This window comes from Poecilia latipinna, unplaced genomic scaffold (assembly GCF_001443285.1).
Source record: "Poecilia latipinna isolate Pla-1442-1.1 unplaced genomic scaffold, P_latipinna-1.0 Scaffold923, whole genome shotgun sequence".
NCBI lineage: Eukaryota > Metazoa > Chordata > Actinopteri > Cyprinodontiformes > Poeciliidae > Poecilia > Poecilia latipinna.
The window spans coordinates 145999-169804 of NW_015113539.1; the positions used below are offsets into that span (position 1 = coordinate 145999).

General features: G+C 37.5%; 1 protein-coding gene and 1 long non-coding RNA gene across 2 annotated transcripts in view; one reads left to right on the forward strand and one right to left on the reverse strand.

The window, feature by feature from the left end:
• npr2 (natriuretic peptide receptor 2) overlaps positions 1-23806 on the forward strand; it is a 61123-nt gene that overhangs the window by 34960 nt on the left and 2357 nt on the right. The window contains exons 8-20 of the mRNA XM_015049060.1: positions 202-322; positions 2706-2780; positions 3847-3924; positions 7131-7235; positions 8567-8638; positions 9665-9824; positions 9898-10053; positions 12840-13008; positions 19515-19661; positions 21398-21521; positions 22425-22493; positions 22574-22748; positions 23227-23325. Coding sequence (XP_014904546.1) covers positions 202-322; positions 2706-2780; positions 3847-3924; positions 7131-7235; positions 8567-8638; positions 9665-9824; positions 9898-10053; positions 12840-13008; positions 19515-19661; positions 21398-21521; positions 22425-22493; positions 22574-22748; positions 23227-23325 — 1550 coding nt within the window. The remainder of the gene's footprint in view (positions 1-201; positions 323-2705; positions 2781-3846; positions 3925-7130; positions 7236-8566; positions 8639-9664; positions 9825-9897; positions 10054-12839; positions 13009-19514; positions 19662-21397; positions 21522-22424; positions 22494-22573; positions 22749-23226; positions 23326-23806) is intronic.
• On the reverse strand, positions 3738-21388 carry LOC106957652 (uncharacterized). Its single transcript, XR_001427000.1, has 3 exons — positions 20904-21388; positions 20663-20786; positions 3738-3749 (listed from the first exon to the last, which is right to left on the reverse strand). It is a non-coding gene; the product is annotated as an uncharacterized LOC106957652 (long non-coding RNA).

Consider the following 23806-nt stretch of genomic DNA (forward strand, 5'->3'; position numbering starts at 1 on the left):
GCAAATCTGGTTCCGGTTATCAGATTAAATCCATGTTGCTTTAGATCTCAAAACCCAGAAAATTAAACCATAAATTCAGATTTTCTTCCATTTAAACCCATCTGGTGCTGTTGCAACCCAACTTACTTCCCCCAGATCTGATTCCTGTGAGAAAATCAGTCAGTTTAACGAGCTGCTCCTTAATTTCTTTGCTTTCAACAGGAAACTGAAGCTGGAGAAGGAGCTGGCTGGGATGCTGTGGAGGATTCGGTGGGAGGACCTTCAGTTCGAAAGCCCCAATAAATACCACAAACGAGCCGGCAGCAGGTTGACCCTCTCACAGGTAGATGGACCTGGACAGATTGGTGTGCAGCAGTAAAAGCCAGTAATGATGCAAAGCCCTTAGATGAGGCGATATCCACTTGATCTCACATTAAAAGCTGTTTGTTTTGGTTTTTATTGAGCTGTGCTACCATTTCAAACTGTGTTTGATTTAATCAAACTGGATGAAATTCAAAAAGCAGTTTTAAAGTTTCATTTAATAAGGGGAAAACCAATATTTAAACCAAGAAAATAGCCCCAGTTAAACCGCGAATTAACCAGATTTGTTTGGAAATCTGAGGCCAATTTCTGCAGCGACACTCAGGAATGATTACGGTTCATCTCTTAATGCCTTTTTGAGTTGGCCTAGTCAAAGGCAAGGCAAGTTTATTGGCATTTCAAAGTAGTTAAATATATTATAGTGTGATGAATACTAAATAAAAGTAATGGCAGCGTGACTATAGATTAAATTAAGGATGTTCCAGTTATTATTAATCAAAGGCAACTCTAACTAGGGTTTTAGCTTTGGTTTAAAGGAACTCAGTGTTCCGGCAGTTTTTCAGTTTTCTGGACTTTTGTTCCAGATTAGAGGTGAATAAAAACTGAATTCTCCATGTCTGGTTCTGGTTCTGATTCTTTTTAGACCAGAACCAGAAGACCTGAGAGGTTTGGAAGGTTGATAAAAGGTAAACGGACTGAACTTATGTATCACTTTTCCAATCATTTTGATACAACAGCAGCAAATCCGTTCACAGATCTGCCTTTAAAGTCAGTCAGAAAGCTGCAGCTGATATAAATTACTGTTGCAATAATCAGTGTGACTACAGAGGAACACCTGGATGAGTTTCTCTAGATTTTTATGGGATATTTAATCCTGAAAATGTTCTTCAGGTGATAGAAGGCCGACTTTGTTACTGTCTTTATGTGACTCTGAAGGTTCAGGTCAGAGTCCAGCCTTACACCCAGAACGGGAGTATTGAACAGAGCGACTGAAATTGTTTGCAAACTTGTTTTTGCCAGTTTATTCATGGTTTCTACTTGTTAGTGTCAAGCAAGTTATTTTCATAATTTACCGTCTATTAAAAGAGCGTTCCTCAGATTAATTTCACTCCCTGCTGCGGCAGCTGTGAAATTAACGTAATAACCCGATATTGGCTGGAAAGCGCAACATCTCCCCTTTCAGTATCCGTTGGAATTTTTCAGATAGCGCCAAGTGTGGCGGAATGACGGTACTGCAAATTCGGCCGTGCCGTTCGTTGTAGTTGGGTTAACCTGGATTAATTTTTAAAAATGGTTTAATATTTTTACACATCATAGTTTTGGTTTTTGAATATTTAATTTTTGGAAAAGCTGGTTTTTTTTCTCCTTTGCTCTTTTCCATAGTTCAGTGATGTCATCACGCTCAGGGCGGCCATCTTGTTTCATAAGCATGTTTTACAGCTTCTGTTCATTAGGACTTTGAATTCAGGTGAACTTTATGACCAAATGTAACAGTTAGGCCAAGATTTTTAAATTAAGAGAATAAAGTCATCATATTACAAGAATACAGTCGTAATGGAACGATATAAAGTCAAAATAATGTGAGAATAAAGCATTAATGTTACCAGAATAAAGGAGAATATAGATGTTGATCCTCTTTTGGTTTTACAGATTAGGTAATAATTTAAATTTGAACAAATAAGCATCAACTTATGTTTAGTAGCAGGACTTTAATAACTCTATAAGCTTCTTTTCATCATTTTAAGACGTTCTGGTAAAATTTCGTCTTTATTTTGCCAATATTCTCGTAGCGTTCCTCTACTACTTCATCATACAACTCGGACAAGGGATTATTGGAATAAAATCCACTTTTTGAAAATATTTTGTGGCATTTTTAGAAAGGAAAGCAACAAAATCTGTAATATTGCATGTAAAATTATGATTGAACCATTTCTTTTGTTTATTTTTTTGCTCCAATCTGAGCTGCAGCCCTGACAGAATCCCAAATCCTCTGCGCGTTTACACATTCCTGAAAGCTTTTCCAGCGGTTTGATCCAAGGTGGCTGGGCTTGCAGCGGCAGACGCACATTAAACGGTCGTTAAAGTAAGCCCCGGGTCTGGCCTCGCTCCTCGCATTCAGGGTGCGAAGCCCTAATGCGTCTCCTCTCCCACACGTGCAAGCGTTCATGGAAATCACAGGCACACACCTTTTTAACGACTGCCTCTCTGTCTTGTTCTGATAGTGGGAAATGCCTTGTTTTTCCAAACTTCTCCCGCTTCCCACTTTTCCATTTTGCAATCATTACAAACGCAGATTGAACAGCTGGTTTTTAGGAATCCAGAAACATAATTCTTGTAGTTTTCTGTGATGTGAAACTCGGTAACAGACGTCTGATCTTCCTCTCTGCTCCTCTCCATCTTCCCAGAGAGGATCCAGCTACGGCTCCCTGATAACTGCCCATGGAAAATATCAGCTATTTGCAAAAACCGGCTATTTTAAGGTAAGGCTTAGTGAGTTCTGACATTTTCAACTCCTGCACACTCCTTTCCCACCCACACACATGTGCAGAGAAAGAAAGCCGGAGAGCTGGAGAGAGGCGAGAGAAAGAGAGGGTGTGTGGGCGAATTTAGGTAGTTGGTTTTAATGTGAGCTGCAGAATGCGTCAGTTTGCTTTTCTGTTTATTTTTTTTTATTTGTGTGTGTGTGTCTGGTTCTGTAACTCCTTCAGTCTGAACACAACCATTAATTTGTTGCTGCTAATTTTTTCTGCGCTATACAGAGGGGGGTGAGACAAAGAGCTGTATTTAGCAGAAAGATGTTTATTTTTGTTTAAATGGGAACGCGGATGAACTTCTGAAGTTCTCCTCGCTGACCTGAGGTGATTAAAACGCAGAGAGAGAAAACATGGTGATGTAACGTCCCTGACAACCTGCAAAGCTTCAATACAAGGTGTTTTCTCTGCAGTGAGAGATCCTTCGACTGCATGTTTCCCGTTTAACAAAAGTCATATCTCCATATTAAATCAGACCCAGCGGCTGACCTTGCATTGCTGCTACAGAGGCAGCTTATTTTTTCCTCTGCAGACGGTCGCGTCTTCTCCGCTGGGGAGTTTCAGCTCTAGTTTGCAGGAAAGTCTGCAGATCTTCAGCAGACCTGGATGTTCTGTCTGCAGAAAACTGGTTTCACAGCCGCTTTTATGAATTATGTGATGTTTTCTTAACCGATTAATCGTTTAAGCCCTATTGGCAAATGATTAATTGTGATTAATCGATTATTGAAATAATCGTCATCTAATTTAGTAATCGATTTATCATTAACTAGAGTATACAGACTCAAGATAGATCATTTGGTGAAAAGAAAATATTTTCAGAGCAGTATGGAAGGCAAAGCTGTTGAATTTTAGGCGATATAATGTTAGTTTTCTTAAGTGAAAAAGTCTCTTCTAAATTGTTTAAATGAATTTTAGCTCCTTTCTAAGATTATCCAAGGAAATTTCTTTTGAATTTTGTTCTGTTTTTATGCAGAATATTATTGGTGATTTCACAGGTGTTTTGTGTTGCACACAGGGGAACCTGGTGGCCATTAAACATGTCAACAAGAAGAGGATAGAGCTGACCAGACAAATACTAATGGAGCTGAAACATGTGAGTATTTTATGTAAACATCCTTTACAGAGGACAACAACGCCACTTTACGTTTCAGGATTCAGCACCAAATAAACACTCAGATGTTTCCCACACAGAGAACTGAGTCTGTTATAGTTTTATGTTTTCAGGCTTGATGTTTATTTTCGATTATTAATAAGTGATCGCTGTGGTAGATTAGCTATTAGCTAAGCTAACACTGTGGCAGTTGATTAGCTAATTTAAACACCTGCTCTACTGATGATGTCAGAGTTGTTGCCTTTTTTTAGTTTTTAAATAAACCGAAACACAGAATTCCACAGCACATCTACATGTTGTGGTTATCATAGTCAAGCTAGCATAGCTGGCCTACTTCCCTCTCCCTTGCTATTTTTTCTTAATTAAAACTTTTCGGACCTTGTCATAGCGCAGCAAAGCACTGCGTCCCTTTTTATTTTATATATAAGGCATACATTTAAGATTTAGCTTGTCACATTGATAGCTTAACAGCTAAAGCTAATGCTAGTCACCTTTAGCGAGCAGCTTTTTGCCCTCCAGCAGGGAGAAGGGGTGGGATGTCACGCTGTGTTTAGGAAAATTATTTTTTGTTTTGGGAGAGAGAGATACACTGAATCCATCAGAGAAATGCACATTTGTCTTTAGATATTTAGAAAATCAGAGTAAATATCAGAGATCAGTGAGAAAAAAGCAAGAGAGAAGAAGAAGCGAAGCTTAACACATACAGTTCTCCTTGTATATCTTATCAGTACGCGGCGCCTCCCACCCAGCTGTAGGGAGTTTCTCAGTTTCTCCCGTCTCTGGCTAATTGGTACCTCAGGTCCTAAATCAAACCCGGTTCAAAGGAGTTTCAGTTGGAAAGAGAAGATAAACATCTTCACTGAAACCTCCGTTATCAGTTCCATAAATATAACACTTAGTCAGAAACCTTCGTTATCAGCTGATTCTTCCCAGGAAATAAGCAAAAGTTTTATTTTAAAATACAGCTGCAATATGTCAAATCCGTCCACTCAGTTCTGTTTTGCTATTTTTTCAAAATCCAACAATTTGTTAAAAACAGAGCTGGTGTGGAGTCATTTCACAAAATTCAGCCAGATTCACTCAAGAAGACATTCGTCAGTGGTTTTCTGAAATGCCTGTGTGTAAATAAACTGTCTTGACATTCAATTAAAACAGCTGCAGTCAGAGGAGAAATGAATCCGTCTTCCAATCGATGCGCCTTTACAGGAGTTTGAATCTGTTGCTGACTTAATAAACCCTCCAACCAACAAATGAAAGTCTGGCTTTTATCAATATGTTCAAGCATCGCTGAGTGTTGCTGCTAGTTTGTTACCTAGAAACTAATATCCTTAAACCTCCTTTTTGACACAAACGGCAGCAGCGGCTGATGAAAAGGCCCCTCCGGCTGGGAAATATTTACGAGTAAGCGATAAGGAAGCTAGAGGAAAGACAAAAATCTCACAACTTAATGTGGTTTGGTGATGGAAACTCGCCGTGGCATCAGGGGGGAAGCCATAACTTGGAAATTACACTGGCAGACACGAACAAGACGGATGCTTGTGGCTGTTGATCATTCTTGTAGCCTGCAGCTCTTGTAGCTTTAGCTCTGCGGTTCGGCAGTGAATTTTGGGTCATTTTGTGCGAAGCCGTTTCTGAGAGGACGGGTTAGTGGCCGTCGGTCTGCGATGCCCCGCGGGCCTGATGGCCTGTCAAACCTCAGCTCAGGGGAAGGAGAGAACGCCAGCCAGATGGGGGGAGACGGCTGGGCCTGCCAGTGGAAACTTAACCGCTTGTGTTCCAGGGTGCAGCAGAGGAAAATAAATGGGGCAAAGGGTAGGCTAACAGCGTCTCCCGAGCCGTGAAACAGGAGCCGCTAACGCTCGGCGTTTGCCGTGAGAGCGGCTGTCAGTCACGGCGGGTCGGAGAAGAAAAGAGCGCTGTTGAAGCGATGTTCTTTTGAAGCTGGCTGCAGGTTTTTCTGACTGCTGCCTCTGTCAGCGCGTTTACCGGCTGGAGTGAAAGCGTCGGGATGGTGCCATTTGCTCCTACAAAAGAGAAATTCACACCTTCGCATGAAAGGAATCTGGCAGCAAATGTTCCCTGTCTCAACCTCAAACATCTGCACTGGACGTTATTATAAAACCAGCATTTGATTATATCCAATGTTCCTAGTTAGGGCTGAAACCATTAATCACAGTTAATCGATCATTCAAATATAACATCTTTGTTTTCTTAAAGATGTTAAAACAACATATCTGCCCTGAAATATTAAGAAAAAACTCCTCAAATCATGTTGTTCTTGCTTCACCTGGTTCAGATTTACCAAAGGAATGTTACGGTATCGTCTTTTAGGAAATAAAATGTTAATTTTTAAATTAAAAAAAACATTTGAATAATCTATTTGCATCTTTTACTGTATTTCTAATATTTTACAAAAAAGACTTAAGTGGTTAGTTGAATATTTTTTAGCAGATTAATTATCAGAATAATCGATGGCTTCCAGTAGGGCTGAAACGATTAATTGCAATTAATTGATTAATAAAATATAATAATTGCAGTTAAGAGAAAAACACCTTTGTTTGTAAACACGTTTTATCCAAAACTCCTCATTCGTAAAGTTTTAGCTTCACCCGGTTTAGATTTACCGGCTGCTACAGTATCGCATTTTAGACGATAAAATGTTTATTTTCTAAATTGAAAAAAACTTTCAATTATCTATTTGCATCTTCTGCTGTATTTCTAATATTGTATAAAAAAGACTTAAGTGGTCAGCTGAAAAATCTGTAGGATTTTATCCATTTAATTGTTCAATTTAACGATTAATCGTTATGTTAAGCGATTAATCGATTGCTAAGTTAATCGTTAGTTCCTAGTTTCTCGCCTCCTTCTTGTTCCACTTTGATATTCCTGCCCAACACGACTTTTTAACGTTTTTTTTAATCAAACCCTCCTCTGCACACTGGCCCATTCATAACCTCTCGCAGTACTTGCACATGTGTCAACTCGGTTCCCTCAACACATAGAAACAGAGCCGGCACATCCAGGTCCACTGCAAACAGACTATTTTGATGAAAAGCTGGCAGCGTTGTCCTGAGGAGTCGGTGCCTAAATGAGCCGTCAGTGCTCTGTTTCCGTGGGGTTTGGGAATGTGATGTTTGGAAAGAGTCGGGCTCACAGCCGCCGCGGCGTGTTTGTGCGGTTATTTTCAGATGAGAGACATTCAGTTCAACCATCTGACCAGGTTCATCGGGGCCTGCATCGACCCGCCCAACATCTGCATCATCACCGAGTACTGCCCCAGAGGAAGCCTGCAGGTAACTTCAGCACAATGACTTTTCACTTTTTGACATGTTGCAACCACAAACTTTAGTTTATTTTTTTAGGATTTCATGTTAAAGAAATGCTACGTATTTGTGAAGTGGAAGGAAAATGTAAAGATTTAAATTGTCCTAACAAATTAAACTCTGTTTCTCTTTATTCTGATACCAAGGAGCAAACATAGTTCTGATAATCCGCTAATACTGGAGCTACTTTTTTATTAGCGATTTAGCTAACTTTGAAAACGTTTAGCGCGCCTAGCTTCTCCTGAAATAAATTTTTCCACATAAATACAAAAGCGCTAATTTTTTTGGCTCTTTTGGAAACTTTTAGTTGAATAAAGTTCAACATCTGTGAAGACTGTTGAACAAAAGTTGAACATTTTCTCCCAAAAAAATTCTAGAAAAATTTTTGACTTTGCAAAATTTTGTCTAAAATAAAATAATTTTAGAAAATTCTAAAATATGAGATTAAACTCCAAATTTGAGTTTTTTCTGGAACATTTTTGATTTTTCAAACTTGGAAATTCCAAGATTTACTAGAAACATTCTGACACTAATCTCAAAATTTCTTACTTTTTTTCTCGCAAATTTTAGACATCCAAAGTTGGAATATTCTTTGTTTTATGTTCTGAGATAAATCTAAAAATTTCAGTGTTTTTTAACTGAAATGCTAAACTTTTGAGGTCAAATATGAGCTTATTTTTTCCAAGAAAGTTTTTGAGACTTCTCTCAAAATTTCTGAATTTTCTTGCATATTTTTCACTTTTGGAAATCATAAATTAGCTTTTTTTTCTAGAAAATTTCTCAGATTAATTCAACATTTCTCAGTTATTTTTCTTGCATATTTTCAACATTTGGAGGTTAGAAATGTAATTGTTTTTTTCTAGAAAATTTCTGAGATAAATGTAAAAATGTCAGAGTTTTCTTTTTACATACAATGTCTCTAATACACCATCATACTTTCGTCTTAAATAAACTTCTGAAATAACTTTTTAGCTGATAAAAAATGCTTGATAGTCCAGGGTTCTCTTGGCCAGGACTCCTGACTTCACAGGGAATCTGTGATAAAGCTGAACTTGAATGTTTTTAACATTTGGTGAGACAGAAAAGGCGTCTAAGCCGATGTGATGTAGCTCTGGATTCCAGGAAGCAGGTCAGCTCGGGTAAACGTTCGCAGTTATTCATTAATATCCTGCCACGGTCAGTGAAGATGAACAGAAAAGGAAAAAATGTTGATTCTTTGCTTCATCCTAATGTAAACTCTCAGTTTGCTTTGGCAGATGAAAAGTCACGTTTTCTTTTTCGATCTGCTCTCGCTCTCCCAGGACATTTTGGAGAACGAGAGCATCAACCTGGACTGGATGTTCCGCTACTCGCTGATCAATGACATCGTGAAGGTGAGTGGCCTTCAGGCTGCAGACACGGCAAACACATGAACCACAGGCAGCGTATCGATTCGTGTGTTTTCACATGGGCACCAGCTAAAGGTTGCTTGTTGTGCCATGCAGATATGCACCAATCTTTCTGCGTTGCCATGGTTTCACATGAGCTGAAATGGAGAGAAGGAAAATCTGCTGTAAAGTTTGTTATTGACTTGAAGTGGTTGGGGAGCGTAGGTAACAAATGAAATGTCATCATAAACTCTGATTAAACGTAATCATGGAAACAATTTAGAAGATTGCTTTTAATCACACGTTTCTGCTGGACTGATTGCTTGATGAAGTGCTGCGGCTAAATCAGCTCCACAAAATATGAAACGATTTTTTTCCCCAATGGAAAGATTAAATTATTCTTAAACAATGTCACAAAACAAGGGCAAAAATGTCCAGTTAAGAAAATTATAACAGGTCATTAATATAATCATGTTGTACCAAGATAGGATTTAATTTATGTAAAATTAAAAAAAATAGTATTTGTTCAATTATTATCAAGTTAAATTTACTTTGTTTCTTTCTGTAACAAGCAATTTTAATTTATTTTCCTTCCTAAAACCAGTTTCTCTTTAGCTTTTAAACTTTGTTTTTGTCGACACTAAACTAGCTTAAATTATCTTGGTTGAAAACAGAAATAAATCATGACTGTTTAAATAATGACCCATCATAACTGCAATCATATTGTACAAACATTTTACTCTATTAGTAAATGTGGGTTCTTTGTAATAACAGGCCATTTGTTTCTCAGTAGCTAGCTTAGCGTAGCTTAGCTTAGAAGGTTTAAATTCCTTTAGCTGAAAATGAGACAAAGTAACCAGGATGTTGCCATCAAGTCGTGTTTTTTCTGAACAGGAGTTGTATTTCTGTACTCATTTGCAAACTTGTCAAATTTGTTATTTTCTTATGCCTGCATTTCTTCTGCTGTTTGACGTGTGGAAACAAAAGCAGACAGAAAGAGAAACATGCTAACGTTTGACTTCTGTTCACCAGGGAATGAACTATCTCCAAAACAGCTACTTTGGCTGCCACGGAAATCTGAAGTCATCTAATTGTGTGGTGGACAGCCGATTTGTTTTGAAAATCACAGATTATGGTTTGGCTAGCTTCCGCTCGTCTTGCGAAAACGATGATTCGCATGCCCTCTATGCAAGTAAGTCAGCTCCAAAATGCAATTTCACAAAAGCCTCCGCTTCTGTTTCATCATGCTGTGTGTTTTCCTCCAGAGAAGCTGTGGACCGCTCCAGAGCTGCTCATATACGACCGGCACCCTCCTCAGGGCACGCAGAAGGGTGATGTGTACAGTTTTGGCATCATTCTGCAGGAAATAGCTCTGAGGAATGGACCTTTCTACGTGGAAGGCATGGACCTCAGCCCTAAAGGTAAACACAGCTGTCTTTTACAAGCCTGCAAGAGGCTCAATTAGCAAAATTAGCAAATAAAAGAAGTAACCTGAAAGGAATTCCACCTAATTTAAACAGACACAATCAGGAAAATATTTATTTTTAGCGCCATGTTCTCTGTTTTCCTTTCACTGTAATATAGCTGAGAGCAAAGACAGTCAATCCGACTGCAGAAAAGTTAATAACATTACAGAGCAAAGTTTCAGTCAGTTTACACTTTTAACCTCAAGAGACTAATATGGAAACAACAGAAGGAAAGTGAATTATTTCTTAAATGTAATCTAACTTCAATTTTCTAATTCAAGTCGTTTTTGAGTTAAAATGAGGGTAAAATTCTTACGTTTTTCAAAGCCGTGTATCTCAGAAATGTCAACATCAGAGAAACCTTGAAAGGATCGTTTCTGACAAGCTTTAAAGCTGGAAAAATTACTTTTCCAACACCTGAAAAGATGTGGAAAGGTTAGACTTCTAAATCTGCAACAAAATGTCTGCCTCACTCTATTAGCTTAGGTGAAAAAAAGAATAATTATTTTTTTTTTAATAAAATATGACAAATTTATAAATACTATTATGACACAGATGTCTTGCAGTAAAGTATTTTCTTTTTGGACCTAATGTTTTTTTTTTTGGACAGTACCTTTAAATCCATATTTTACTCCAAGTAAAACTTATATAGAGCTGAAATGTTTAATATTCTTAAATACAATATGGCTTACATTTTTACAATATTTATATATCTTCTTTTACCAGAATGATCTGGTAAACATCTTTGCATAAAAAAAATTGAGTAATGTTAGTTAGCTTATGCTAGCATGTAGCCTAGCCATAATTTAAATTAGCTGGGAACTGTTTCCAAATATGGCTGCCATAATGTCATAAATGTCTTGAAATGTTAACCTTTTCTTCATCTTTTTGTATTTGTGATAAAGCTAATTGTTTTCTGTCTTGAAAGGCAGATTTGTTTAAGCTAGCTTACCTTAAATTAGCTTATTTTAGATAAAATTAATCAAGAAACATAATTACTGTCTCCAAGAAAGGGAAAATGTTGATATTTGAATGTAAAATTTGTTTTTCATTATTCACATTCATGGGCTCCTTTTATAAAACTTATGATTTGAAAATTAGCTCCTATTTCTTGAAGCCTTCGCCTAGCTAACATAACCTTAGCTAAAAATGCTGCTATCATATCATTTGTTTTACATCATCAAATTATTTTTTTCAGTTTTGATAATTGCCAATTTTATTTTGTTTTTTAAAAGTTAGCTTAATGTAGCCTAGATTAGCTTAGCTTAGCCTATCCTGGCTAAATTAGCTGAAAACAGGCATTTAGATGGAACATCCAACCAACTCTTGATTTCAATAGCTTAACTTTAAATAGAACAACAAATTGTAAATACTTCACTGAAATTTGCTTTTTCTGAAACACTTTTTTTCTATAACTGAGATTTATTGATTTCCATATGGATGGATGGATTTCTCTTCTTGCAGTCGTTGAAAACTAGATTGAAAAGCAAGTCGAACTCCTCTCCATAGGGCAATGAACCATTTCCAGAACGGCTACTTCAGTTGCCATGGAAACCTGAAGTGGTCATTTGTTGTGTTTTGAAAATGACACATTAAACCCAGAGTAGAGCCTAAAAATATCTGAAAAAATATCTGAAAAGTAAAAAATGATTAATGAGAACAAGATGTTGGATCAAAGTTTTTTCTTTTTAGTCTAAATTTATTTGTTTTTTTCTTACATCTGGGATGCATCTCACATATTAAAAAAGTAAAATATGACAGCATGACTGAGGATATTATTGAATTTAGCCAAAATGCATGCAGGGAGGGTGGAAGGTTTTAACTTGAATGTAATAAATGGCCTTCCTGAGGAGCTTCCTCATCCTGTTAACCTCGATTAAAACCTTTCATTCAGACTCACGTTTCCTGCTGCTTATGTATGAAGCAGCAGAAACCTCATGTCACACCGTAACATTTCCATTTTAACTAGATTCTTTAAAAAGCTTTTATGCATCTTTTGTCATTGAAGAGGGAAAAAATTTAATAAATTGTTTTATAGAGCTTTGTTTTGTTTTATTCATCAGAGGAAAAAGTGTCTTACCAAAGAAGTGGTAAAAACTTGGAGTGCCTTGAGAAATATAATAGAAAAATGAGTCTTTATATTTTTAAACATTTTAGCTTTAATCTGCTGCACTTAACGTCAAAAAGAACAATGAGAATTTGTTGTAAAAGAAATTAGCAGCAATGTTTTTGCATAATCAACATAGTTGTGGTTTGATTAAAACCAAAATTATGCAGAAAACTGAAAAAGAAAATTTAATCTGGGTACAGATTAGATTTTGCTTTCTTTTTGCTTTTAAACGTTTGTATTTTTTAGCGTAAATTAGTCCAACTTAACTTCAATTCTTCCAAATGTAGCAACTTCTGAGTTTTTTTCAGGTTAGCTTAGCAACTAACTGGAAGGCTGCTTTCAAATGTGATGAATTTAGCTCAGTGTGGTGACATGTTTTGCATTTAAAAATTTTCTTTTTGAAATAAATTTAAATTTTTTCAAACTAGTGAAGTAAAATCAAGTAGTGCTACTACAAAAACGTACACATGAACAAACCAAAGAGCTTATAATGTTATAAAACCCTTCAAATCAACAAAACTGAACAGTTGGTATTTTTGTTGGGTAATGTGTTTTTGCATTTTGTTTCTGTGTTTGACGTTATTCGTCTTTATCCAATCAGACTCTAAGGTGTGTTTTCTTCCACCCTTAGAGATCATACAGAAGGTGAGAAACGGCCAGAAGCCGTACTTTCGGCCAACGACAGACAACAGATGCCACCCGGAGGAGCTGACCATCCTGATGGAGGGCTGCTGGGCCGAAGACCCGGCAGAGAGGCCCGACTTCGGTCACATCAAGATCTACATGGCAAAACTCAACAAGTAGGTCCAAAACTCAACAAGTAGGTCCTTTAAATGGTTAATTTATTCCCAAAAGCATTTGGAAACAGCAGAATCCGATTAATAAACATAACCACAGTTATGTCTTTGACTTTATTGAAACTTATGTGGGCTGATTAATTACATCAAAAACTTATTATGGAAAATTCACTTTTTCCACAGTTTTATACTCATGTTTGTGATTCTACTGCTCCTGAAAACATCCAGCAGTTTTTTGGAAATAATTTCATGTTTTTTGGTGTCTAGAAAAAAATCCTTCCAAATGTACCAACTTCAGAAAAGCCCAGTCCGTTACCTAGCAACCCCAACGGAATTCTGCTCATTACCTAGCAACCCCAGCAGAATTCCACCTGTTACCTAGCAACCCAGAGCTTCAGTATGTTTGGTCAGCTGGTGTTAATGCTTCACTTCTGCTTTTCAAAGATGTACGGTTGTATAGTTGTGCATCTGTTTGCAGCCATTTTCCCGTCTAAGTGTAAACGTTGAGTTTGGGGGCGTGGCCAGCAGCAGCTTATTTAGATTTAAAGCGACAAGACACCCAAAAATAACTAAAATCTCATTATCTAAGAATGATTTTGTACAAAAAATATAACAAACTTGTTTAGTATACATAAACCTATCCTGACCTGTTAAAGGAGGTATAATAGGTCACTTTTAAACTAACATTACATTATATTACCATCTTCCTCTTCAGACCTGACATGAGAAGTTAAATTGAGATTGATAGAAGGATATTTTTAGTAGTTTCTGCCGGGTCCAATACGTTAGTGTTGGGATGAAAATAAAAATAAAAACCGAACGATGGTTTCTGATGAATGTTTGTAATTCCTGACAGGCGGTTGTTTGCGGGAAGCGCCTGTGAGAGCGTCAGTGTGTGTTTGAGTAATAAAAGAGTTGGAGTCCATGTTTCTGGTATTATTTTCGATGATCTTATGAATCATTTATGTGCATATTTTGGTTGGAGTTTTATGTCGATGCAGAAGGGAGGCAAGCATGTTTTCCCCTGAGAGTGGAGCATCTGTCAGAAAGAGTTACTGTAAGGATCTCTGCTGAAACAAAGTGACTCTAAAGCACACACATGCTCAGAAACCAGATACACTGCTGGCTGTTTGGATGTTGGAGAAACTCTGCAACAGTTCTGTCATGGGAAAAAATGAAGACACCACATGAAATATTCAGTTCTTTCACCAGAAATGTCACATATTGATACATCGTCTGTGTACAAATTTATTTCAACATTAAACATCCACATGCAGTTATGAGCACGATTATGCTAACATTTAGCACATGTAGCTTCTCCTAAATTGATTGATTTTGCCACATAAATTCTAACATGCTAATTTTCTTGGCTGTTTTGTAACTTTTAGCTGAATAAAGTTGTGTTGAAGTTTGGCTATTGCCTATAAAGATATTCTTAAGTAGTTGGACATTTATATTCAAGCTCTTACTTTGAAGTGAGAAGGCTGTGTGTTTCCTCTCCTCATGTTTTCTCTTTTTTTTACCCAGTAACATTTTTTAAAACAAGAAACATAAAGGAACAAAATAAAACACAGACTGTAGAGAACAAGATGTAAACATGAATACAATATCTAAGGGCATTTGTAGAAGATGTAGATTATAATGTCAAAATCAAATTGATGGTGAGAGTTGTAATCTTTCAAGGGAAGATCATTTGAACTGAGATTAGCGCTTTAGCATTAGTTGCCAGTAAACACTGCATTGCGATTTAGCATTAGCTTCTGCTACAGTTTGTTTTGTTATTGTAATTTAGCATTAGCTTTTGCTAAATACCATGTTAGTGTAACGGTTTAGCATTACCAGAATTAGTGTTTATGATTAGCGCTTTAGCGTTAGCACACCAAGTTTTTAGTTAGCATTGCTCCATCTGTCCTTCTGTCCAAATGTGTAAGAAAACCATACTAGTTGTCATAGGGTGTGTTTTTTCACATGACTTATTTGCAGGGATATAGTAGTTTAATCTGGTTTATTATCCACCAGAATGATGAATTAAACTTATTGTTTTAACATCCGTTTTGCACAGGATTGGATGTGAGCCGTTTTAGTAACTCAGGATTTAATGCATTCCTCAGTGTGGATGATTGTGTGGGATGATTGATCAGATCTGACAGTGACTGAAGAGTCATTGAACTGGTTGGACCTTTGAATCGTTACCTCATTATACTTCATTAATAATTGAACTAAATTATTGGTGTTTTTTTCCCTTTTGGGGAAAAAAATCTAAACAGATCTCTTGTGTTTGCAGCACAACCCAAGAAGCTAATGTTGGAAATATTCTTTAAATTTGTTCCTTTAGTTTTGAGAACTAGCTTTCAGCCCATATTTACAATGAGACGGTGTTACTTACTTTCTTTAAGCTCCTCATGAAGACATGGATCATGCAGTACTGCATGTTATTTACATGTTTTTGCCCAGAGACGTGATAAAGAAGAGCGTACATTCATCATCGGTTCAGTGGATTGAGCCTCAGTGAATGCAGCGTGAAGCTTTTACAGGTTCTGACTTTCTGCCTGTCAGCTGCAATCAGTGGTCACATCTTCAAGCTGTGGCAGGAATATCACAATATGGGTCACGGTTCGTTAGACTGAAGCCGACGTGCAGATTTCTGACTCTCAGCTGGAAAAACAAACTGTTAGGTTGAGCTGTTTTCATTGCAACACCTGAACACTGTGGGACACCGTGGGACAACATTCAAACTTTGGAAAGAGAAAAAAGGATCCATTCAGCCACATGAACTCAGAAGTACTTTGCAAAATCAATGTCACCCGAGGCAGCCCTCCCTCCGCTGCATCCAGCAGGGTAACTTGATATTGCATAAGGAAGGAGGAAGGCATAAATCTCTGAACAGTGCAAGTTCTCTGGGAACAAGCTGGATAAAAATGCAGGCAACAAGTGTTCTGTTTTATAATGGGTCCAGATTTAATTAACAACATGGATGGCGGTTGATATAAACTAAGGGAGTTAAATCCAGCGTCTGTCATGATCTGGTGGAGAATCATCGCTCTGGGCTCGGCTGAGATGAACAGAGAGGCTGAAGTTGCTTATGATCTGCTATCATCAAAGGGAAATCTTTCATGGCCATCCAGAACGAAGCTGGAACTGAATGCCAGCAGTCCAGATGGGTCTCATCTGATAATGTGGGAACAAAGAGAAACAGAGAAACGATCAGGACCGAGTTTCAAGATGAGCTCAGAGGAGATGAAACAATGATAGAGGAGAAACCAGGAATCCAAGATGGAGGAGATCAGAACGACTGGGAGGGATTAGAAACCATTTCTCATCTAATGGATGGATGAGTGGATGGATGGATAGATGGATGGATGAGTGGATGGATGGATGGATGGATGGATGGATGGATGGATGGATGAGTGGATGGATGGATGAGGATGGATGGATGGATGGATGGATGGATGGATGGATGGATGGATGAAGGATGGATGCTACATGGTTCACTATTTTCATTCTTTTCCAAATCAGCCAATCCAAGAGCCCGATTCATTTTGGTTGCTGCTGATTGGCTGACCATCAGACCATGAGTGTTAGCTTCTGTGCTAACATCGCTAAGGCTGTTTCCACTGGTCATATTACAGCATATTAATGTATATTTTGTATTTGAACAGTTGAATTATGCAGTTAGAAGCATTTCTAGATGATATCCCTAACATTTACAGATATTATCTCTTCTGCGGCTCCACTGCAGTACAAACCCATCAGTGATATAAAAACAGCCATATTGGAGGCGACTCTGACAGATTGAGAGTTTTCCTCTCAGCTCGACCTCTCCTCTATTAGCCGTGTTTCTCCACATTGGATGGCTCTGCTCACGTTCAGCTCTGAGTGGTTTTAAGTGAAGAGGTCCTCATGATTGATGACCTCCGAAGCACTCAAGGATGCTGCTGACAGGCCCGTCCCTCCGCTGCTGTTGGCCTGGGCAGCCCGCGCCTCGCGCCCCGTCTGGTGGTTACGCTCATCTGGAAAATGCTTGTTGTTGACGTGACGTGATGGATGGGCTGTTATTTTGGGAGCGAGAGTGAAAGGGTGTCCGGCGACAAATGGTTTGGTTTGAACCCACACAGGAAGTCTGAAGCTGGCTGTGAAACGCTGACCTCTCACTGCGAGCATGAAGTCTCTCCATTGTTTGTCTCTGAACACTTTCACTCTGATTCACTGGAAGCTTTCATCCATTACTGGAGGTTCAGACCGAAAATATAAATCCTTTTAAATTCTAGTTTAGAGGAATTACAGCGGATTTGATTTGCTGTTCAAGGTCTCGCCCAGAAAACCTGCTAACCCCGTTGGTTGGGGTCTACCGCAGTCATCCATCCAGCGACCCGTCGGGTTTTTGAGTTAAAAAATGTTTAGTCGACAGGAAATTTGAAAATATCACTTGATAATTATGTGTTATTAAAAGATTGAACATTAACTATAAAGTCTTAAAAAATACAAATAAAAAACAAGTAAGCAATGCTAAGCCTGGTGGGGGCAGAAGTAAAGCCTGGAGGCCCGCCAGGCTTATAATGCACTGGGGGAAACCCTGATGATTTTTCACCAAATGGCCTTTATTGAATATTTATACTCCAGTTAATGATTAATCGATTACAAATACCCTTTTTTGTTTTTCAGTTTAACTCTTAGAATAAAACTTAATACAATTCTATTGAATTTAGTTTTATTTAACAATTATTTAGTTATCAATTAATTGTATTGACGAGCCTTATTTGATTATTATCCTATTAGTTTGACGATTAATCGATTAATCCGATAACAATGGCCAAGTTCTGCAGATTTTTCACTTAATACTTTTTATACAATCCCTGAAATACATTAGAAAATTTAAATAAACTAATAATTAAATTATATTTTTAAATAAAGACAATAAAATGCAACAACATCGCGTTCCTTTTGTGATCACTTTTCTGCTTGACTTGGCATCAGTACTATGTAGAGCTAATCTGATGACTACTTTTTGGATGAAGTGATAATTGGAAAGCAGAGGGAGCTTAATATAATATAATAAGAGTTTTTCCCCAGAATTCAAACCAGATGAAGCTAAAATAACATCAAATGAGGAGTTTTGGCTAAAACATGTTTACAAACAAAAGTATCTTTTATTACAATGCAAAATGTTTTTATTTTTTGAACACTTTCAGGTTATTTCCTTCTCTGAATATATTTTATATTTCATCAAATTGATTTTTTTTGTCTAGTTAACGATTAATCGTTTACAGAATTATTTGACAATTAGTTCTACAATCAATTAATCACGATTAATCATTTCAGTCCTAACTCCCATTTATTTAATTGGTCAGTATTAACACATTTCTTGTATTTTCAGGTTTGCATTTGTTGTACTATACATGTTGAAATGCTGGGCGCTAATCTTCATGTGACCTTTTTCGATTGAACTCAAAGCCTCGTTACTCATTAGTCGTCCATGTCTGATATTTGCTCCTTTAAAGATAAACAGCGTGTGGGCGTCTGTAGGCCGCTACGACCCAGTAGCTACTGGGAAGGTGCCAGACATTGATGCTTTTAGCCTCCATGCTGGCGTGGATGACTCACCTTCTCGCTCCGTCTGAGTAACTGTGAGCGTTTGGTTGTGTTTATGCCTGAGCATATGATTGTAAAGCATAAACATTATGGAAACATGTAATTAGAAAACCTACGAGACCCAGGCATCAGCTTTTAGAGCATCAATGTTGTCTAAAAAAGCCACTAAATGCCACAATTAGCTGCTAACATTTAAGGATAGAAGCCAGTTTTATGTCTGCAGGATTAGTTCTTCATATGGGATGCCTGAAGTGACATAATTATGACACATAAAATTTAAATTAACATGATTATAATGCAAATGTTTTAACTGGTTTTCCAAATAAAAATTTTAAGTATAAAACTAATGTTTCCAGTAGATAATATCTGTAATATCTGTTCTTCCAGTGACACAAAAAGCATTAAAATATAAAAAATGCAAACAAATAAATAAAATTTTATTTGACATAAAAAAATGTCATTAAATACTTAAATAAAATTGCAAAATATAAAATGAAAAAGAAAACTGATTAAAACTGAACATAAAAATTAAAACCACAAAATACAAAAAATAAAAATGAAATAAAATATTTTAAAATACAAAAAATGGAATTAGAAATATAAAAAGCTACAAAAAACAATTAAATAAAAATGAAAAAATAAACCATTTAAAGTAAAAAAAACAAAAAATAAAATGGGGAAAAATTATTAAAAACTGAAACTAAAATAATATAAAATAAATGTAAAAATTTAATTACTACACAATAAAATGTACAAAATACAATGAAATAAAAAACAATACAAAATATTAAATTAAATACTGAAAAAATATATCACATTAAAAAATACACCCCACCCCCCCCACAGATTATAACGTTATGTTAAACATATCTTTATTTCTTGCTCTTCAGAGTTGCCACATGTTTATGTTTTTTCCACAGGGAGGGCAGCACCAGCATCCTGAACAACTTGCTGTCCAGGATGGAGCAATACGCCAACAACCTGGAGAACCTGGTGGAGGAGCGGACGCAGGCCTACCTGGAGGAGAAGCGGAAAGCCGAAAACCTCCTCTACCAAATCCTCCCACAGTAAGAAGGAAAAAACCAAAACCACCAATTAACTGGAGCTCAGCTGATTGGACGATGCACCACCGGCTCGCAGTGACACTCTGTCAGCGCCGCTAAACCTCTGTATTAATTAAAGACTCAAACGCATTTCCCAGCAGTGTGATCTCGCTGCAGATAAAAAGGGCAGCAGAGGGAGAACAGGAAGGCGAAACCGCTCATTAAAGAGAGACAGCAGAACGGAGCAAATCCAGCTTTCCTCCATCGTTTATCCTCTTCTTCCTCCTTCGTCATGTTGAAATTAGGCAGACAGAAAAAGGGCCTGAGAGGAACAGAAGAACTGATTTCTCACCGCGCTCCAGATTTAAACAAACTGACCTCTGCCTCCGAGATGTTCCTGCCTTTGGTGTCGTTTGATTGAAGGGAAATTAACATGAGCAGAGATAAACTGACATCTGGGGATGATTTTAGTGGCCAGGCGTTCAGCCAGAGCCCAGGGCTGCTGGATAATAAGGAGAAAACGGCTGAAAAAACATATTTTCTTTGACTTTACAGCCTCTGCCGTACTTACTGCACCAGATAATTCAGTACGTTTGCAAAATCTATCACATGTGGATACCAAAACGTGACTTAGTCCCACCTTCGTTTGAAAAATCCCTGGTAAAAAATTAAAGATGGCCGCCATCATCAACAAAATTTGGCACTAGATTTGCTAATATTTATCATTTAGTGTCAAATTTTACATTGGACCCATAGAAATCATATCTACTGTTAGTTTTTCATTTTTCAAGATGGCCGCCATGGTTGTCATGGAAAATTTGAAAAATCTATCTGGTATCAAATGACACACTTTGAACTATAGAAATCATATATATTTTCTTGATTTTGTGTATTATTTTTCTGGTGGACATTTTTCAAAATGGCCGCCATCGTTACAATGGAGAATAATATGTGTAAACTAAAATCTGCAGTAGTTATTTTAATCCCCAAAAATGTTACCTTCACTAACCACCAATTCACTGAACCGCTATCGCTAAACCGCTAAACACATAAAAATAATCAAAAGCTAATGCTAAGCATATAAAAAGATTAGTGGAAGTGAATACTGAAGTGCTGAGCACATACAAAGAAGTGGAAGCTAAAGCTAAACTGCTTAACACATAAAATTAGCGGTAGCTAATGCTAAACCATTACACACAAACAAAAGAGCAGTTGCTAACACTAAGCTGATAAAACCATAAATATTAGCAGACACTAATACTAAACCGCTAAACACATAAATAATTAGCAGAAGCTAAAGCTAACTGCTAAACCTATAAAAATTTGTGAAAGGTAAAGTGAAACTGCTAACACAAAAAAATTACTGGAGGCTAACACTAAACTGCTAAACACATCAAAAACGTTAGCAGGCGCTACCATTAACTATTAAGACGACTGTCTCTGTCGGCCACATCTTCATCTCCTTCCAGTTGACGACTAACAAACTTTAAACTAACAAACATCAGTTTCTGATTTTACTTCATGTTATTATTTTAACATTGCATGAAAAAGATGACCAAAGTTGAAAACATGATGGGCAACGTTTTGTGTCAATAACCGATTAAAGCGTCTCAAAAACATCGGCCATCTTGACAAAAGGTCATCACCCTGAAATTAAACGGGCTAAGTTTAGCGGTTAGCATGCTAATTCCTGTGCTTGTATCCTCATTTTGACAGTGCTGTTCTTGTGTGTGTGTGTGTGTGTGTGTGTGTGTGTGCAGCTCGGTGGCGGAGCAGCTGAAGCGCGGTGAGACGGTTCAGGCTGAGGCCTTCGACAGCGTCACCATCTACTTCAGCGACATCGTCGGCTTCACCTCTCTGTCTGCAGAGAGCACGCCGCTGCAGGTACGCTTCCCGCTCCGCGCTGCTGTCGTGATCTCCAGCAGAGACAGTGTGTTCCCACACACACTCTCTGTGTGTGACTGGAAATAGATCAGCTGTTAGATGGGAGATGTTGACGCAGAGTTGAGTCACTTTATCCAGACAGATAGAGAATCTGCTCTGCTGTGGTGGAGATAGAAAGTTTTAAGTGCTAAGATATTTACACCAGAAACTAGACAAAAATACTTGTTAAGAGTAGGTGTTATTTACAATTGTCATTATTATTATTATGGATCTGTAGGTTTTCTATGAGAGGCATTTTCTAATCATTTTGTTTTGTGAATACCATAACATGGTTTTAATTACAAATTTGAGATAATTATTGAGTCGGTAAATGAAAAAGGTCGGATTAAATAGTGTTTCAAACAGAAGAGTAGCGGTAAGCTGATTATTTTGTTCTTGTTGCGCTGTAGTAAAATAAATGTCTCTAATTTATGGTAAAATACTCATAGTATTTTACAGTGCATGTACAGTAACATTTTATGGTGTTTATGTGGTAAAACTTTACGGTTTTATACGGTGTTTTACGGTTTTGATACTGTAAAATGTCTGTATTCTTAAGGTAAAATGTTACAGTATTTTATGGTTTTATATGCTCAAATTTGATATTTATACAGTAAAAGTTTACCATGTTTATATGGTCAAATCTTACAGAATTTCTACAGTAAAATTTTACCATAAAATTTTATGGTATTTGGTAACATTTTGAGGTTTTCTACAGTAACATTTTACAGTATTTTCTTCTGTAAACTTTTTTGGCATTTCTACAGATGTTTTTTTACAGTGTGGTTATGTATTTTCTTGTCCTACTGGTCACTGTTTGAAAACCAGTTTGGATTAAATAAATAAAATCTATTTTTCCTGCAGGTTGTCACGCTGCTCAACGATCTGTACACCTGCTTCGACGCCATAATCGATAACTTTGACGTCTACAAGGTGGGTTTGGGTCACCAGTGGGTCTAACTGGGACGGGCGGTGGTGAACTGGTGCTGTACTGGTTTGTGTCCGGTCTGCAGGTGGAGACCATCGGAGACGCCTACATGGTTGTGTCGGGTCTGCCGGTCCGGAACGGGAAGCTCCACGCCAGAGAGGTGGCTAGCATGTCGCTAGCGCTGCTGGAGCAGGTCAGAACCTTCAAGATCCGACACCGACCCAACGACCAGCTCCGGCTGAGGATAGGCATTCACACCGGTGAGTCTGAAGGTCGACCGCCACTACAAGGTCACAGCGTTCAGGGGTCAAAGGTCAGAAACGACTTGTAACGCAACAAAACCATCATCGGTTAGAAACTGGAGCAAGATGAGCAGAAAACCAGAACTCTGCTGAGTAAACATCCGACTGGATCATCCAACGAAACATCCATCCATCCATTAAACCGTTTATTTTATTTATTGGATCATGATAGAAGTATAAACTCAAACATGAACAACAGACATTTTTGCACCACAATAATCTGAACCTGCTTGAATAGAAGCAGGAAGAAGCAAAAAGCAAAAAGTTTATTTCCACCACAGTAACTGTCAGCTGACACTGAGCAGCAGCATGATGATGATGATGATGAAGATGATGATGATGAAGATGATGATGATGATGATGATGATGATGTCGCTGGTTGCTGCAGCGTCATTGTTGTGCCTCCCTGTGACCCTCTGACCGTCGGGTTCCTCAGGTCCGGTGTGCGCCGGCGTTGTGGGCCTGAAGATGCCGCGGTACTGCCTGTTTGGAGACACCGTCAACACGGCGTCCCGCATGGAGTCCAACGGAGAGGGTGAGAGCTGATGACATCACTTCCTGTCTGCTTTAACAGGGGAGACGTGTCTGAAACCAGCCTGCGCTCTGGAGTTACTTTAATATTTGATTTAATTATTATGTTTATATGTTTATAATTTAATCTGTATTACGATGCAGCATCAGAGCCACGCTAAGAAAATGTTTAGAAAAGTAACATTACGAGAATAAAGTCATAATATTTTTTCAAAATATTCTGAATTTATTCTCATTATTTCAACTTTATTCTTATTTTATTTTTCTTAGCATGACCCTAATACTTTGTCGTAATATAGCAACAATTCACAGCCAAAAATAATAAATAAATAAAAATAATTAAATCAAATAAGATAAATACTGTTCCCACAGATTATTTCACTTATAACAAGAGAAAAATATCTTATTAGTCAAATAATCTGCCTGTGAAAATCAGTATTTATCATCAATTTTAATAAATTATTTACTTGAAAAAAGCTCATATT